General features: G+C 37.8%; 1 protein-coding gene across 11 annotated transcripts in view; it reads right to left on the bottom strand.

The window, feature by feature from the left end:
• The window catches only part of LOC126284608 (rabphilin-3A-like), a 971,947-nt gene that overhangs the window by 91,179 nt on the left and 863,317 nt on the right, over nucleotides 1–17,451 (bottom strand). For all 11 annotated transcript variants that reach the window (XM_049983667.1, XM_049983659.1, XM_049983658.1 and 8 more), the window contains exon 11: nucleotides 11,910–12,156. In XM_049983667.1, coding sequence (XP_049839624.1) covers nucleotides 11,910–12,156 — 247 coding nt within the window. The remainder of the gene's footprint in view (nucleotides 1–11,909; nucleotides 12,157–17,451) is intronic.

The following is a 17,451-nucleotide window of genomic DNA, read 5'->3' as shown; positions in this document are numbered from 1 at the left end:
CTATCTGATGGAAAATCTCTGTCTGGCTGAGGCAGACTGACAGAAACTGCAACAGACCTTCTTCATAGTTATTATGGACTGGCCATTAGACGAACTGCACCTCTGAGTGATGTTACAGCAATGATTGGTTGGTTGGTTGTGGGGAAGGGACCAAACAGTGAGGTCATCGGTCCCATTGGATTAGGGAAGGATGGGGAAGGAAGTCAGCCATATCCTTTCAAAGGAACGTTACTGCTATGAGAAAAGCTGTATGGGCCACTTACTTTCATTAAGTTGTCCATAGATGACCACCCTGTTCATGTACTTTGCCCTAAAGGAGCAGATTCTTGGTGTGGAAAAAAAAGCAAAAGAAGTTGGTCAGATATACCATCATAAGCAGTCTCTTCCTGAGCCTGTGATGAATGAAATAAAACCAATTTTTAGAGACCTGAGTGACCGTGTTTTGCTTAGTAAATGTCTTCACAGGGGCAGTCAGAATACAAATGAAAGTTTCAACCATTGCATATGGGAAAGATTACCCAAGAATGTTTTTGTAGGACTAAATGCATCAACAGTTGGTGTAATAGATGCAGTGGTATGTTTCAATGGTGGAGTGATAGGAAGATTGGAAGTACAGGGAAATTTAGGCATAAAATGTGGCTGTAATATGGAAGATCAATTGCTTGCGTGTGACAGACAATGGGTGCATGACACTGAAAGATTCACTCTTCAAGTTACCAAAGAAGCAAGAAGTGCTAAAAGGAATGCCAAGAGGAAGCTTGAAGATGAAGAAATGCTGCAGGATGAAGACTATGCTTCAGATATGTTCTGAGGCACAGTTTAATTGGATTCATATCTTCATTCCCAATTTCTCGCTAGTTGTATTTTTCAGAATTCAGGTACAAGTATTTCCTAAAGTTTATAAAGCATTTATCTAATTCTTTCTATTCATATGGTTCTGAGCACTATGGGACTTAACTTCTGAGGTCATCAGTCCCCTAGAACTTAGAACTACTTAAACATAACTAACCTAAGGAGATCACACACATCCATGCTCGAGGCAGGATCCAAACCTGCAACCGATGTGGTCGAGCGGTTCCAGACTGTAGCGCCTGGAACCGCTTGGCCACTTCAGCTGGCTTTTTTCTGTAACTTGCAATAGTCCATACTTATGTAGGAGACCTAAGCTTTATTGTAGAATCAACTAAATTACAGAAAAAATAACATTTTTATTAGGAAGAAAATTATAAAAATTAGAATGAAAGATATATTTTTTTATCCTTGTAATGTACATAATAGGTGGAATTAAACAGGTCTAGTACTCAGCCATCATGTCATGCACATCTGATAAAAATTTGGTCTCCTTCAAATGTATAACATTGAATTAAATGGTACCTCAATCTGAGGAACCGTTTTGGGAAAAAATGCATCAATTTCTTTGTAATTTTTTCAATAACCCAAAGGAGTTTCAAAAATATTCAAAATACTTCTAATTTGTTTAAAAAGTGTGCTGCAAACATATACATTATATACAGTGCCTGAAAGAAATAGGTGTTGATTTTTATATAATATTGAGCCAGAAAAGTACCCTGTATCCTTAAACAAAACATTTCTAGGAATGTATATTTACTCACAAATAAAGTGATTGATTGATCGATTTTATTTCATGTTCCATAGGTCCAACTGTGTTGGGTTCACAAGGAAGTGGAAAGAGTCAGTTTTTTACAAATACATCATGATGATCTTATAGCATATACAGGCATTTGAGTACATAATTATATCAAAGTTTATACAGTAATTTCTTTGTACAGCTATGTAGAAAAAAGATGATACATATTTTCTTAGAATCATTAAAGCATTACAGAAAAACAGATACAGAGCACAAATGGATACAGAGCTCAAGTCAAATAACATTCTTAATGGCATTATGTCAAATTGGATTATATAATATTAAAATCTTACAATTTGTTCATTTAAAAATAAAATCTAGATTGTAAAAAACTCTTTTGAGCATAAATATTTTTAATGCTTTCTTAAATTTACTCTTGCTATGAATCTCTGTCTTTATTTCAGGCAGAAGAGGTTTTGTTCCAGTGTAGTGGACACCATTTTGCACCAAGCTCAGATTTCTATGCTCGCTGTGTATGTCATTCTTCCTCTCTGTGTTATATTCATGATAATTACTATTTGGTTGAAACATCTCTATATTTTTACAGACAAAAGACACAAGTGAAAAAATATATTGGCATGTAGTTGTGTATGTTTTAAGTTTTCAAAAGCTATTTCTGCATGAATCTCTTGGACGTAATCCATGCATAACTCTTAAAGATCGCTTCTGAGCAATTAACACTTTCCTTGCTAATGACTGGTTGCCCCAAAAATAATACTGCGTTCAATGACTGAGTGAAAATAGCCGTAGTATGCCACTTTTGCAGTGTTATGTTCAACACATGTAGTGACAAACTGTAAAGCAATGTAGCAGAGCTAAGCCTCTTACAGAGATCTCTAATATGTGAAGATCAATTCATTTTCTTGTCAATGTGCACTCGAAGAAATTTTGTTGTTTCCATTCTTTCTATTGGCTAATTCCCACATGTCACACGTATCTGCCACTCTTTTTCTATTTTTGTACAGAACTGAATAAGGCTGGTGTTACTGGAATTTAATGAGTGACCATTCACCTTGAACCAATTAACCACATCTGAGTGTGTGCAATTAATGGATTTCTCAAGATTTGTATCTGTCCTGTCTAATAAAAATTGTGGTATCATCAGCAAATAATGTAAATTTGCACAACAGACTTGTGCATGATGGTAGATCATTTATAAAAATCAAGAATAATAGTGGCCCAAGAATTGAACCCTGAGGCACTCCATATGCAATGAAACTCCATTCAGAAGGTGCAGAGACATCATATACTCCACCTGAGCTGTTCAAGACAACTTTTTGTTTCCTGCCTTGGAGATATGACTGTAGCCAATTGCCTGCAACCCTTATTCCTACTAATTTTGTTTCTTTTGAGAGAGTCTGGTGATAAACACAGTCAAATGCTTTAGACAAATCCCAGAAGGCACCATTTCTCATTATGGGTTTCTAGGACTTCATTAGCAAGGGCATAGATTGCGTGTTGTGTTGAACAGCCCTTTTAAAAGCCAAATTGGCTCTTGCTGAGAACTCCATTCTTCACAAGATGATCAGTAATTCTTCCATGTATTAGCTTTTCTAGAATGTTAGAGAAATCTGTCAGCAAAGAGATAGGTTGATAATTAGTTAATTCAGTTTTATTGCCCTTTTTGTACAGGGGCTTCACAATGGCATACTTAAGTCTACTGGGAACAACACCTTTTTGAAGGGAAGCATTGAAAATATAACAGAGTATGTCCCTTACCCACATACAAGGACATTTCAATAAAATATTAGAAATATTATCAATCCCTGTAGAGTTCTTACTTTTTAGAGACATCATGATTTTTTTGAATTTCATCTACAGTGATAGGATTAAAGTGCATTTCTGGAATTGTGTTCGAATATAAAGCTTGACAAAGAGCTATGGCTTTATCAACATTGGATTTGCAGCCAATCTGTTGAGTTACTGATAGGAAGTGTTTATTAAAAATCTCAGCCACTCGGTTATCCACTAGGGTACCTTCATATATGATTTTATTGACATCTACTTTGCTCATTGTATGTCTTCCTGTTTATTTTTTACAATGCTCCAAATTGTTTTTATTTTATTATTAGAATTATCTGTTTTCTTCTCATAATAAAGGGCTTTTGATTTCTGTATTAGTTTCTTTAAAATTTTGTAGTATAATCTATAGTGTTCCCATTTTTCTACATCTTTAGATAATCTTATTGCAACATAAGTTTCCTTTTCGGTTTTACATGACTGTTTTATACCTTTTGTAACCAAAGTTTTACATACAGAATTGGAAGCCCTGTTGCTGACCCATTTCTTTGAAAATATTTCTTCAAAAAGAGCATGGAATTCATTTATAAAACAACTAAATTTAGTATCAATATTATCAAAGCTACATACTGAATACCAATCCATTGGCTGCAACCTACGGGTGAAAGTTTCTTTTGCCTCTTTGTTCATTACTCTTATGAACTTCCATTGAGGAAATTGTTTTTTGAACAGATTAACATTACAAAGAGTGAGAATTTGTCCATCATGGTCTGAAAGCCCAATTATAACATGCCTGACAGAATAATTCTTATATCTACTTACTTCTAAAAAAATATTATCTATCATGGTTTGGGACTCAGTTGTAATTCTTGTTGGAAAGTTTATTACTAGTATCAGATTATAAAGGTCATCACACTCTCAAAGTCAAATTTATTCATATTTTCTGTCATAAAGTTTATAGTGAAATCACCTAAAACTACAATATCCTTTGCTTTTGCTTGTAACCCTGACAGCAGGAATTCCATATATGTAGAAAAGTTTGTATGTCACCTGAAGGTGCCTTGTAGACAGCCAGCACTATTATTGTGTAGAAATTAGTTATTATTTCAGTTGCACATGCCTCAAATTGTTGTTCCACACAATATTTTTTAATATCAATAGCTTTTTATGCTACACCATCCTTAACATAAATTGCTACTCCACCTTTGTCTTTACTTTCCCTACTGTAGTATGTTGCTAAACAATAACTTATTATAGATGGCAAGGCACATTTATCAGTAAGATGGTGCTCACTTAAGCACAAAATCTGAGAATTATTTATACAATCCTTTTCATTAATGTTAATAAAGAAGTTGATCTGTTTTGCTTAAGAGGCCTCATATATTTTGATGAAAGAAAGAGATACCTTCCTCTTGATTTTTTATTCTGTTGGTGCTGTTGTTACCTGACTGAGAATCCAAGGGAGTTTGCCATGAGACAGGAGGGAAGAGATACTTGACACTACCTACTGTTGTCCCTTTTTTTTCTGCAGGCCCACGCATAAAAATGGTTGAGATGTGAAAGAGGCTCAGTATTTCTTCTGTACAACAAACTTTTATTTGGATTGCTTGAGGAAGATTTCTTCCCATTTGTTGCATGCGGAATTTCTGTTTTCCCTGTAGATGTCACATCTTTTTCTTCTTCAGATGATGTTAATCTTGTAGGTGAAATCACAACTTCTGTGTAGGAGAGTGTTTTAGATGGACCTAGCACTTCGGTTTGTACCCCAGCTGACAAGTTATTTTTCTCATTTCCATTTTCAGCACAAGGATGTCCTTATATTTCCATTTCTAGGACAGTGTGTGACTTGTTTCCTGTAATTATATTCTCTAATTTAAGGATACATAAATCACTTTGCCTTGTTGCTTAAGTGCATTACATACCTGGTACTTCATGGCAATGACATTTGAGGAAAGATGCATTAGGAAATGCTTTAGCAAATTTCTCTAGTTTACTATTAGTATTTTCAATTTCTTTGTTGACACATGATGTAGGAATTAAGTCATATCTAGTTAGTATGCTCAAGAGGATGACATTTACATTTTGTAAATTGTTTAGGGCTTTCACTGTTTCTCTGTCAGCCTGTTTAGCATTGTTATGGTACACATCATTAGAACCTCCTATTAAGATAACTTCATCATATTTGTTAGTGTCTCCGATAGTTTATTGCAATCCTTTGTTACTTCAAACATAGGTGCAATGGGTTTTACAAAAGATGTTATGTTAATGTTCACTTCACTAAGCATCTTTGAAATATTTTGTCCATGACTATTAGCTAAAATGTGGGCTCGTTGTATTACATTATTTGAAAAGTGAGTCACTACACAATGAAATGCACTTCAAGTATAAAATCTGTAGAGGTCATATACAGACATCAGTTTTATGTAGGTTGTGGACCCCAGGTCAAATTAATTATTTAAAAATTGCATATTGTCTATGGAAGCCTAAACAAGTAAATGACAGTACACCATAAACCAAACAACAGACAATGCAAAAACTGAATTGCTGGGCTCCACAAACATAGGCACCACTGCTTCTGTGAGTCATTCACTATGGTATAATCTTTTTTTCCATTTCCAAAATAACTACAACACTTGTCACAGAGAGAATTTTAAACTTCAAACACACCATTTAAAACTCTGTGCTCAAACACCAGAGTACATGGAGTTAGAAATGTTCAATAAAATAAAAGGTTGTAATATATTTACCATGGAACTTGGTTCTCTGAAAAAATTGCTTTTTAATCTTTGGGTGGAAAAGTGCTATTACTCTGTTGAAGAATTCATTGAAGAAAGTTGCACAGCTTGAACAAAGGAGTCATATATTTCATCTTTGTACACTGAAAACTACAATAAGTATTTGTGTAATTATGTCTCAGAAATGTATATAAAGTAATGAAACTTTTGTAGGTCTCCTAAAATGTTCTTATTATAAAATTTAACATGTTGTCTATACAAACAAACTGAATTATTTGAAAACTTTGTGTAAGAAAATGCATAGATCTCATACATTTCACTGGTGGTCAAATGAACTGCCAGTGAGGACTACACTCAAATAAACACGATCAGCCAGGGAAGTCACAGGGCCATACCTGAGCTTTACGGGTTTCATACATTCATGATGTTTCATAGATCCCATCAAGTTTAAATTTGAATTAGTTAAATATGATATGACATACTTTTTAGTACATAAATCCATAGTAAGGAGATCTGTAGTATATGCAGAACTGGGCCTTGCATATTTGACCAACACCTTCATGAATTTACTTTGCAGGTGAGGCATAACCCCTGCATTATCTCATGCAGCTATTTGTCAACAGATTCACTGATCTGAGCCTCCTGCATCTGCCAGCTGCAGTGCACCACTACATGGTGTGCAGATCATGGTAAACTGTGCTGCAGCACAGGCATCTACTTGTGTCCACATGATAACGTGTCCACATAACACTCTATCTGTGTTCCTCTACGATGTTGCTGCTGTAGACTGCCAGCCATACCTGAGATTATGCTACAGACACCAATGCCTGCCACTCATGTTACCCAACTGACAGTGTTACCTCAGGCCTTCTCCAGGCTCAAAGTTGCTGCCAAGCAACCACTGCTCCAGAAGACTTTACTTCCTCAACTCAATACTGCTACAGATGATTGAACTGAATTTAGTTCAAACTCAATGAACAGTGCTGCTTCAAGAATGCCAATCAATCATTACTTTATTACAACAGTGGACAAGGCACTATAGTTGGAGATGAGGGTATCGGTTTTGTGTGTTTTTTTCTCAGTGCTCATCTTTCATCCACCAAATACTTCAGTTGGCATCATGGATACTAGCTTCATGATACATGTGACACTCACAGTTTGTGTATATTCTCAGTGTTGTACTCTTCTCTATGACTACGATGGATTCTGTTGTATTACGATGCTGATAAAACTGCAAATCTTGCAGAAGGCAGACAGTTGACTTCCTCACCACACTTGTGTTTGGTCAGGCAATTGTGGAGATGCCTCTCCTTCCACTGCCCCCACTGCTAGGCCAGATGCTGTTCTGCCTCCCTCTGTGGCACCTCCGAGTCTGGGACCAGCTACCACTATACCACTAGCACACTTGCTGCTAGCTGGCCCAGCATGGACATATACACTGCTGGCCCATCTGCTCCACAACACCAGCCTGCATGTCACTTGTCCCAGAACTTCTTTCACTTCCTGCACCACAGATTCTGCCAGCTCCTTTGCTGCAGGTCCCGTCGACGCGTGCAAGAATGGATACTGTCTGCTCTGATACCATCTGCTCCAGCTCAATCAGCTTCAGCACCTGATCACAGTTTTCTGGCTGCTGCACCATCTCCTGACCTCACGTGTCACCTGGATGCCTCCCCTCCACCACAGTGAGCCCCGTGATGCTATGTTGTGTCATTATTTGCCCAGATGATGCAGAAATATCTGGCCCTCTTCCTGTGGATGGTGGTGCCCAGACAGGATGAGAATGATGGGGTCACTTGACTACTTGCATGTTTTCTACTATATTGATCTTGCTTGTGTGGATGTTGGTGAGGCAGTTATTCACACTCCTTGTGTTGTGCTAGCTTGTATTCACATCTTCCCAAGGTGGAGTGTGTCCACCATGTACCAGACATGGACTGTTCTCTTCTTATTTTTCACACCTATGTTCATTTGTTCAGTAGGCTTTCCTTTATAATTCATGTTCCTGTCAAGCAGCTGCCCCTTCTTGAGACTGCTCTCTCTTACACGTAATTGGGCTGTTTGTTCCTATGTTCTTCCTGTGTGCATTCCCTTACATGCTTTTGTCAGCCTGGGTCTTTCTCATGCATTCAGGTTCCAGTTTCTTTGCTACATATTCTCACTCACTAGAGCTCTCATTGTCTCCAGCCCATTCATTCCAGGGTAGGGCGACTCTGAACCTGCTACAATTTTTCCCATTGCATTGAGGCAGATCATCCAAAGGTTTTTGTGTTTGTGCCTAGTTGGGTCACTGCCAGCCCATTGCTGCCCTGTTATTGTGCCATATGGCATTCCAATTCTTGCTCACAGGCTTCTATGACAAAAGTTGTTCTGGTTTCACCCTGTCAGTTGTTGACCACTTTGAGGCTGATGCCAGCTCTTTCATCTGTCCAGTCATCCATGACTCTGTTCCAGCCAGCCCTCTAGCTGCCAGCTGAGCTAGTGCTGCAGCTGTCATTGGTGCCACCTCTGCAGCCATTTCTGCACTAGATAGGGCCATCCACACTTGCACCGCTATGGCTGTCCCTTTTGTGGCTGACTCTCTCTATGATGGCATCACTGCTGCCTATTTTGGCATTGCCACAGCAATCCCTGTGACTGTACTCACTGTTAATACCAGGCCTCTCAACAATGCTGCTGTTGCCACCACTGCCACTTTCTCAGTGGATATTGTTCCTGCCGGCCCTGTGGTTCCTTCGTTTTTCATGCCAACTCCCTCTTGCTAGGCCCACTTGATGTCATTCTGACCACTGCCATTGCCACGATCACCTCTTCCTTTACCTTCCCTGCATACCTCCAGCAGTCCCTGCTGGTGCCACCAATCACATTGTGTGTCCTTCCAGGCCTGAGTTGGACCTCTATGTACTCTTTTCTCCTGGCTCAGCCTTTGTCTGTGTCTTTCCCATAATCACCTACATCAGACTGCTGCATTTCCTACAAGAACACATCATGCTTTTTTTTTGGTCAGAATCACTCTTTTTGTTCACTGCCTGATTGTCTTATTGTCTCATCCCAGTCCACTCTGGTGGCTGCCAAGAGCCTGCTTTCCTGGTTGCTGCACTTTTCTGAGATGGTTGCACCATCTGCCGCAAGGGGGAAGGAGTCACCACATATTCAGCCACCACACTTGTGGATATGCTTCCAGGCCAGGTGTGGCACCAACATTATCTCAGGCTGCTGTCTGCCTACAGATTCATTGAGCAGTTTACCACCAAGCCTCCTGCAACCACCATTACATGATGTGCAGACCATAGTAAATAGCACTGCTGTCTTAGGCACCTACTTGTGTTCACTGGCTCACATGTTCTCATGACAGTGCCCGTGTTCCTCTGCAGTGAGTACTTAGCAAGCCACTGAGCCCTTGGCAGCCAGTTCACCTGTGGCCTACAGACAGTTCGCCAGCCTCACCTGAGACTATGATCCATACCCTGACACCTGCCACTGCTGCTACCCAACTGACAGTACTGCCTTGTGCTTTCACAACACTCCCAGTTTCTGCCATGCAGCCACCACTTCAGAAGACCTCGTTTTGTTAGCTACACACTGCTACCAATGATTGTGGAATTTGTCCTAGTGGGCACTGACTATGTATTGTCACATAAGATTATTTCCATTGTTTTCCTGTATTATCACAGGACACTTCAGTGTTATTGCTGTGTGGACCTTTGTCCTCAAACTGTAATGACTTTAGTTCATGCTCAGTAAACAAATGATGTGACTTCAAGCTTGCCTTTTAGTCACTACCTTAGTAAACAACTCGGCAGGTCGCTTTAAGGTCTTCAAGGATGTAGAGTATGGCATAAGATATATCACACACAAATGTGCAAATGCTGACACACACACACACACACACACACACACACACACACACACACACACACACACACACACACACACACAAACGTGTTCTCTCGATAACTGCTCTCTAAATCTCTAAACTCCATGGTCAAATCATCATTTACAATTCTGTGGGAAAATATTTTTCTTCTGCAACCTGAAACTACCTGGTCACTATATCTTATTGCTAAATTTTTATCATCATGATCAGATAAACTATTGGCCATTGGTTTTACATCTATTGACTATAGGTTGTTGGGTATAAAAACAAATTGTCAGTGGCTATTGCATTATGTCTTCAGCCCTCACAAGGAATTTTACTGTGGGAAATAATACAAAACTGGGAATCAACGACCCTAGGTATCCTCAGTCATTGCCAAGTGATAGAAAATCAACATTAAAGTCCACACAAACAATGATTCTCCAGTTAAGTCTGTGTACGATTATTAAAACTGTCTCTACATGCTTTATTAAGCTTAAGATATTTATTCTCTTAGTTAAAATTTTATTGAACATCTTGCTTAGGTGATGGTCAACAGCATGTGCAAATTTTACAAAATGCATAACATTGTGCTGTCTGTGTTAATGTTATTTATTCTGCTACTTGTTTCAATTGAGACTCAGCAAAAAAAGAAAGGAAAAAAAGGATCATTTAGTATTGTCACAGTGTCCACTTTTGTATGTTGTACAGCTGCCCTTAGGTGAGGGTTTAAAACTGAAACCAGTAGCAGAATAAATAACATTATCATAGACAGCACAATGTTATAAATTTTGTAAAACTTTATTGCAAGGGGAATCCTATTGATACTGAACAATAACACAAAGGGGAATGAAGAAAAAAAGTGCAAAGAACTAAGAGAACACACTATGTTCTTACACATCAATTGTATACAACTGAGAACACAATGGCTCTTTTGCATAATTGCAAATGTGAAATTATTGAGTAACATCCACCACTAATATATAGCTAATGATTTCCACCACTTCATTTTTCAATAAAGTTTCTGACATGACATTTTGACAGGAATGCTCTCATATATTTACACTTTACAGTTTCCATATAATGGTGACGTGCTCATTGAATCTTAGCATGAGAATCTAAGAAATGGTGCCTTGCGATAGTAATCAACTGAAACCTCTGCAGTAAATATTACTGTAGTCAATGTTGAAGATTCTGTTTTTTATTACATCTAACAAGGCAGCTTGTCACTGTTCTTGTTACTGAAAAGTTGACTTATTTAGTTATAAATAAAATTATCATCTGGCTGACAGATTAGATTACTCCACTTACGCCTTTAGGTAGGATTTATTACTCAGTTTTTTCCACACAAGCAATTACTTTAGTATTGAAATGAAATGTAATATTAGAATGTTGTTGTCAGCATAGTAGGAGCAGAAACTGACTATTGTTAAATTTATTTGAGGTGTTAACGTATCTCTGCTGTCAATTCAACAAAATTGCAGGTAGTAGACATGTAGTTACCTCTTTCACAAATAATGCTTTCTGTAAATACAAACTTAATTCTCTAATGATTATCATTTAATTTTTTATCATAGAGGTATTTCAAGACAGGTGTTGTTGTTGTTGTGGTCTTCAGTCCTGAGACTGGTTTGATGCAGCTCTCCATGCTACTCTATCCTGTGCAAGCTTCTTTAAGACAGGTAGAGAACCATATTACCTTCTCCTACATCACTCTCATGTCTATATTTAATTAGTCTGAATTTGTAACATGCATTTTAAATAGGTAGGAAATGTAAAAATATAATTATATGTAGGATGTTATCTTTTACTTATCACTACATTTAAGGCTAAGAGAAAGTTACTTTTTATATTTCTGTTTGTTTCTAGGTTACCTTGTCTTTGAAGTGATTCCACAGATTTAGCTACAATACTTAATATAACTACTCACATGTGGCTGGAACTTGGAGAACGCTGGGCTGAATAGGGTGCGACTTCAGGTCCCTCTGTAATACTGTTTGGAATTGTTGCCTCCCAGAGTGAATTACTGGCACTGAAAGAATTTGTTGTCATTCCCATCAAACTCTGCTGTCGCATAATTTCTGGCTGGTTAATGCTGCTTTGTCTGCTGTACATGACACTGGACATACTTGCGGTCTCAGATTGATAAAAATCTGTGCTAGCACCAAGGTATGCCACTGTGTGAGACAAGAAAGAAATAAACCACAAAACTTAGATAGTGTATTCTCCATAATATACAAGTCAGTTAAATTTTATTAGACTGCTATTTAATTTATACTGCTTGTGGTGTAGCAAGGATAGACTAGGTAGCAGAAAGGAAGGTAGTCAACAGGGATTAGTTCTCATTGCCACAAGGTATTTTCCTTTATTTTACCAACAGTTAGGCCATTAGATATGATATTCCGTTTATGATGTATTCAATATCCACTTTATATTTTTGTTTCACAGGCACTGATTTCAAAGTGAAATATCAAAAAGGTCATAGAATATTTAAGGAGATGCTTTCTGTTACTGAATAATTTTGTGGGTAGTGAGACCTTATGAAGTTACCACTGATAATAACATAACTAAAGTTACTCTTACTACCAACATGATGGAAATACAACAATGGCAACCAGATAATATGTTTATCTGGCCATCACAATGCTGATGATTATTACGAACCAACATCTTTGTAAGGATTCAAAATAAATAACCCACAAAACAATATCCATGGACATTGCTGGAATTAAAAAATTGAGGAATGAGTATTTACACCAACATATTTGAAAACTGAAACAAATGAGTGATAACTGAAATTGATTTTACACCCAGATTGCATCCCTGACAAGATGCAAATTATTTGGATTGCAGGACAGTACATGACTTAGTGAATTCAATTTGGAATGGCACCTGTACATAATGCAGCCACAGACTCTAAATCTTGTGGTGTGAATTGAAAGGATGTCTGGATATGTCCCGAAGGTATCACACATCTTAAACGTTCTACATGAGTTTCTGTTGCATCAACAGCAATTGCTCAAGGACTGTGATGGATAGCTTTCTGAACAGTCGTATCAGCCATGTCTTAAACACACTTGGTGTGCAAGATATCAGAATATGTACAGACATGGAATCAGGGTTGCATATTTTTCTCAGACAGTGTACAGACATGCTATCAGTGATGCCTATTGTTGTTCAGAACAGGTTTCCACAGTCTTTTCCATACGTGGCTAGGTAGTTCCCTGCTGAAATATGGCTTGTGGAGTTGCTTCTAGGAGGAGCAGTAGATTGTGCTTGTAAACCTTCCTGACATACTGAGTTTATTCAGGTTGCCTCAGTATAAAGGAATCAAGAACACTTGTTAGTTAGTTAGTTAGTTACATGTCCCATGGCTCAAACTGCATCCTAGATCCTAATGCTGTGGAACAAGTCATTTTACATTCCCACTTCTTTCTTTCTTTTTGTAGTTCCTACCCCACTTTTCACACATTACAGTGATAGAAATTCTCCTCTAGAATAGAAGGCCTTGTTGAGGAGAAATTTTCTCAGTTGGTTTTCAGATTTTTCTTCATGGTCTGTCAGACATTTATATCACTGGGTCAGTGATCAAAACTTTTGTTGCAGCATTTGTTCTGTTTGAACTGTTCTGGTTTATTTACAAGAAACTTCATAAGGGAATAAATATACTGTGAAGCAATACTGTGAATGCCCAACTCCTTAAACACATATCTACAAGATTATTGTGGGTGATCACCACATACTATTCTTGCAGCTCATTTTTGCATAATGAAGACTTGCTTTCTTAAAGATGAATTACCCCATTACATTATTCCATGTGACATTATTGAATGAAAATATGCAAAATATGTCAACCTACTAATTTGTCTATCCTCGAGATCTTCAGTGATCCTAAGTGCAAATGTGGATGAAATAAGTTGTTTGAGGAGTTCCAAAACGTTATTTTTCCAAATTACATTCTCATCAATATGAACAAATAAGAGTTTTGAAGTTTCCACCCTACTTATTATTTCCTCACCATGTGTTACACTTTTTATTTAAGTAGTACCCCTAGATATGCAGAATTGAATATTTTGTGTCTTTTTATAATTGAGGATGAGACAATTAACAGAAAATTAGTCAGTAACTCTTTTAAGAACACTGTTTATCATTTCTTCTATTTCTATATGTATGCATGGATTGACTGCAGTATTAGTGCTATATACAAAAAGAACTAATTCTGCTTGTTGTACATTAGACAGAAGATCATTTACCTATACGAGGAACAATAGTGGACATAAGGCTGAGCCCTGGGGTACCACATATGCAGTTTCTCCCCAGTCAGAATTATGCCCCCAGACTATATTGCTTGAATTACTAAGTACAACTTCCTGTGTTCTTCTGGTTGACATGAGGTTATCCATTGATTGCCTATCCAAGGGGACTACTCTCCCCCCCTCCAGCCTCTGAATAAAAATAAAATAAAGGTAATAAAAAATACAGAATTATTTTTTCAGAGCTACATATTTTCAATTTTTTTACAAAACAACCTTATCTCCTTCAAAATACTCTCCATTATAACTAATACATTTGTCCCACTGGTGCTTCAACAGTTCAAAACATTTTTTGCAGTCATCTTTAGAAATGGCTGACAGCTCCTCCCTTGTTGTTTATTTTTTATTTTTTAGTATTGTCGACTCAGTGTTCTTCCATACCCCCTTTCATGCATGGACATGAGAAAAAGTCAGACAGAGCCAGGTCAGGTGAGTAAGGCACACCGGGCAGCATTAAGTGTTTCAACCTGATGTTCCTTTTGATTGTCGGTCAGAACCTGAGGAACAAACTTGGCAGCAATGTTTTTCATTCCCAAATATTCTGTTACAATTCACAGAGATGATCTCCAAGATAACCCACTAATCTCTGACAGTTGATCAATTGGCTGTTGACTGTCTGTGAGCACAAACTCTCAAATTTTTCAATATTTTCATTGATTTGGGCAGTTGATGGACATCCAGAATGAGGTTTGCCATCAATCAACATGTCACCATTTTTAAATTGAGCGAACTACTAATACTCTTGCATTTTTCCCATAGCATCATCTTGGTAAGTTGTTTCCAACATTAAAACAGTATCAGCAGCATTTTTGCTGAATAGAAAATAAAATTTCACAGCTGCATCTTGTTCACTTAAACTTGCCATCATAAAAAATGAAACAAGAACAAAACAACACTAGCAAAAACAATCACTTCAGACAAACAAGACAAGCCAGGTCGACAACACAGGCAGCACTGAACTGGCAACGAGTTGTGCTCTACACACCTAGCGGCAGAAACATGTACTACACAAGCTCTGCCCATGGCAATGTCACTATGTTTTTTTCCCTGTTTTTTTTTTCATTTGCATTTTTTTGGGGTGGGGTGGGGGGAGGAGTGGTGGGGAGAGGTACTCCCTCATACCATCAATTCCATAAAACATCAATTTACCTAGGAGAATACTATAAGTCACACAGTCAGATGCCTCAGATAGGTCACAGGAAATACCAACTGGTATTGCCCTATTGGCATTTCAGATGAGCCCACTTTGCATGTGTCATTCAGTGATATAGGGTACAGAGTGTTGTCAACCAGAGTAGCTCCTAAAGTGCATACAGCCATCACTGTATAGGCTGAAGTGAGACACATCCAAAAATACTCCTGTTTTGCTCTCTGCCTGCCTGTCAAATCACTTATATCCTCGTTTTAGTCTGAGGAGTTCATGGTTTCTGAATAATGGGAGCTGACACAAAAGAATGTGTGTTACCAGACTAGCCTTTATTGAACTCACAGAACAACAGATCCATATATGTTGGAGGACTCAAGCATCAAGCAAACACTATGGAAAAAATTCTGTATTGTCCATTTTACCCAGATAGAAATCAGCCATTACGTGGGTCACACTGAGTGGCTTTATATGACACTGTTTCATCCCTTTGATCATTCATTGCTGTGTAGCAGAATGCCCATACAAGGTGAAATAATATTATATGACACTCATTTCCTGCAGATTGACCATTCTATCTTTTTCAAACTCATTTTCATTCTGATACTGTTTCATTTAATGTTGACAACGCATACTGGCATATTTACTGCTGCTGCTTTGTTTTGTAGCTCTTCACTGATGAGCCTGATAAAATACCAACCTTTCTGGTGACACATGAGTGGGTATGCTGAACACACTCCATATCTCGGTATTCTTAATCACTTATTGGTGGTACACTGTTCCATACATTCTTATAGTTGTGATTGTATTCAGTCATTCCTTCTGAATGATACATTACTGTATATGAGCCAGCCTTTCAAATAGTCAGAAGACATGTGTTGTCCTTTTATAATAAACTGTCTCGGGATTCAGATGACCTGGTAAATATTCTTCTTGCAACTGAAATCCTTGAGCAAATATTTGTTGGCAGCCAAAGTTGAGAAAAGACAGAGTGGACAATGATAGAGAGAATGTGAAAGATTGTTGACATAAAGTGATAAATAGAAGAAAATTCCCTTCTTGTTATAAGATGCCTTTGTGCAGAGATATAATACCAACCATCTTCAGTTTTCAAAATAGTGTCAAATGATTTAATTTAATTTCCATTACTTATTCACATTATGTGTCTGTCTCCATAGCCAAGTCAACAATTCCTAGTACTGCCAAGTATCTTTCCTTCTTGGGAGAAATATAATGTAGTTCACTTTGTCTTGTGGAACAACTGCAGAGCTACATGAAAGAGAACCAGCAGTTCTAGTTTTAAAAGCTGACACTGATGGTCAAGAGAAGACCAGTGTGATATTCAAATGCCCTTCAAATATTGCTATTTCTGGGGATGAAACTGAAGTATTTCAGCAACACTATGTGGTTTTCTGAGCAACAGAACAAGGTCACTTCACAATGAAATGCAAGTTTATACATTGAAGCACCAAATAAACTGGTAAAGGTATGCATACTCAAATACGCAGACATGTAAACAGGCAGAATATGGCACTGTGGTTGGCAACACCTATATGAGACAAAAAGTATCTGGTGCAGTTGTTAGATTGGTTACTGCTGCTACAGTGGCAGGTTATCAAGATTTAAGTGTGTTTGAACATGGCATTATAGTCAGTGCACAAGCAATGGGGCATATCCTCTCCGAGGTAGTGATAAAGTGGGGATTTTCTTTACGACCATTTCACAAGTGTAACGTGAATATTAGGAATCCTGTAAAAGATCAAATCTTCAACATCACTGTGGCTGGAAAAAGATCCTACAATAACAAGACCAATGATGACTGAAGAGAATTGTTCAATGTGACAGAAGTGCAACCCTTCAACATATTGCTGCAGATTTCAATTTTGGGCCATAAGAATGTGTCATTGTGTGAGCCATTCAACGAGACATCATCGATATGGGCTTTCAGAGCCAAAGACTCACCTATTTACCCTTGATAACTGCATGACACAAAGCTTTGCACATCATATGCACAT

Source organism: Schistocerca gregaria, chromosome 8 (assembly GCF_023897955.1).
Source record: "Schistocerca gregaria isolate iqSchGreg1 chromosome 8, iqSchGreg1.2, whole genome shotgun sequence".
NCBI classification, from domain to species: domain Eukaryota; kingdom Metazoa; phylum Arthropoda; class Insecta; order Orthoptera; family Acrididae; genus Schistocerca; species Schistocerca gregaria.
The sequence above is the reverse complement of the archived record's forward strand: the minus strand, read 5'-3'. Positions and strand labels throughout refer to the sequence as shown.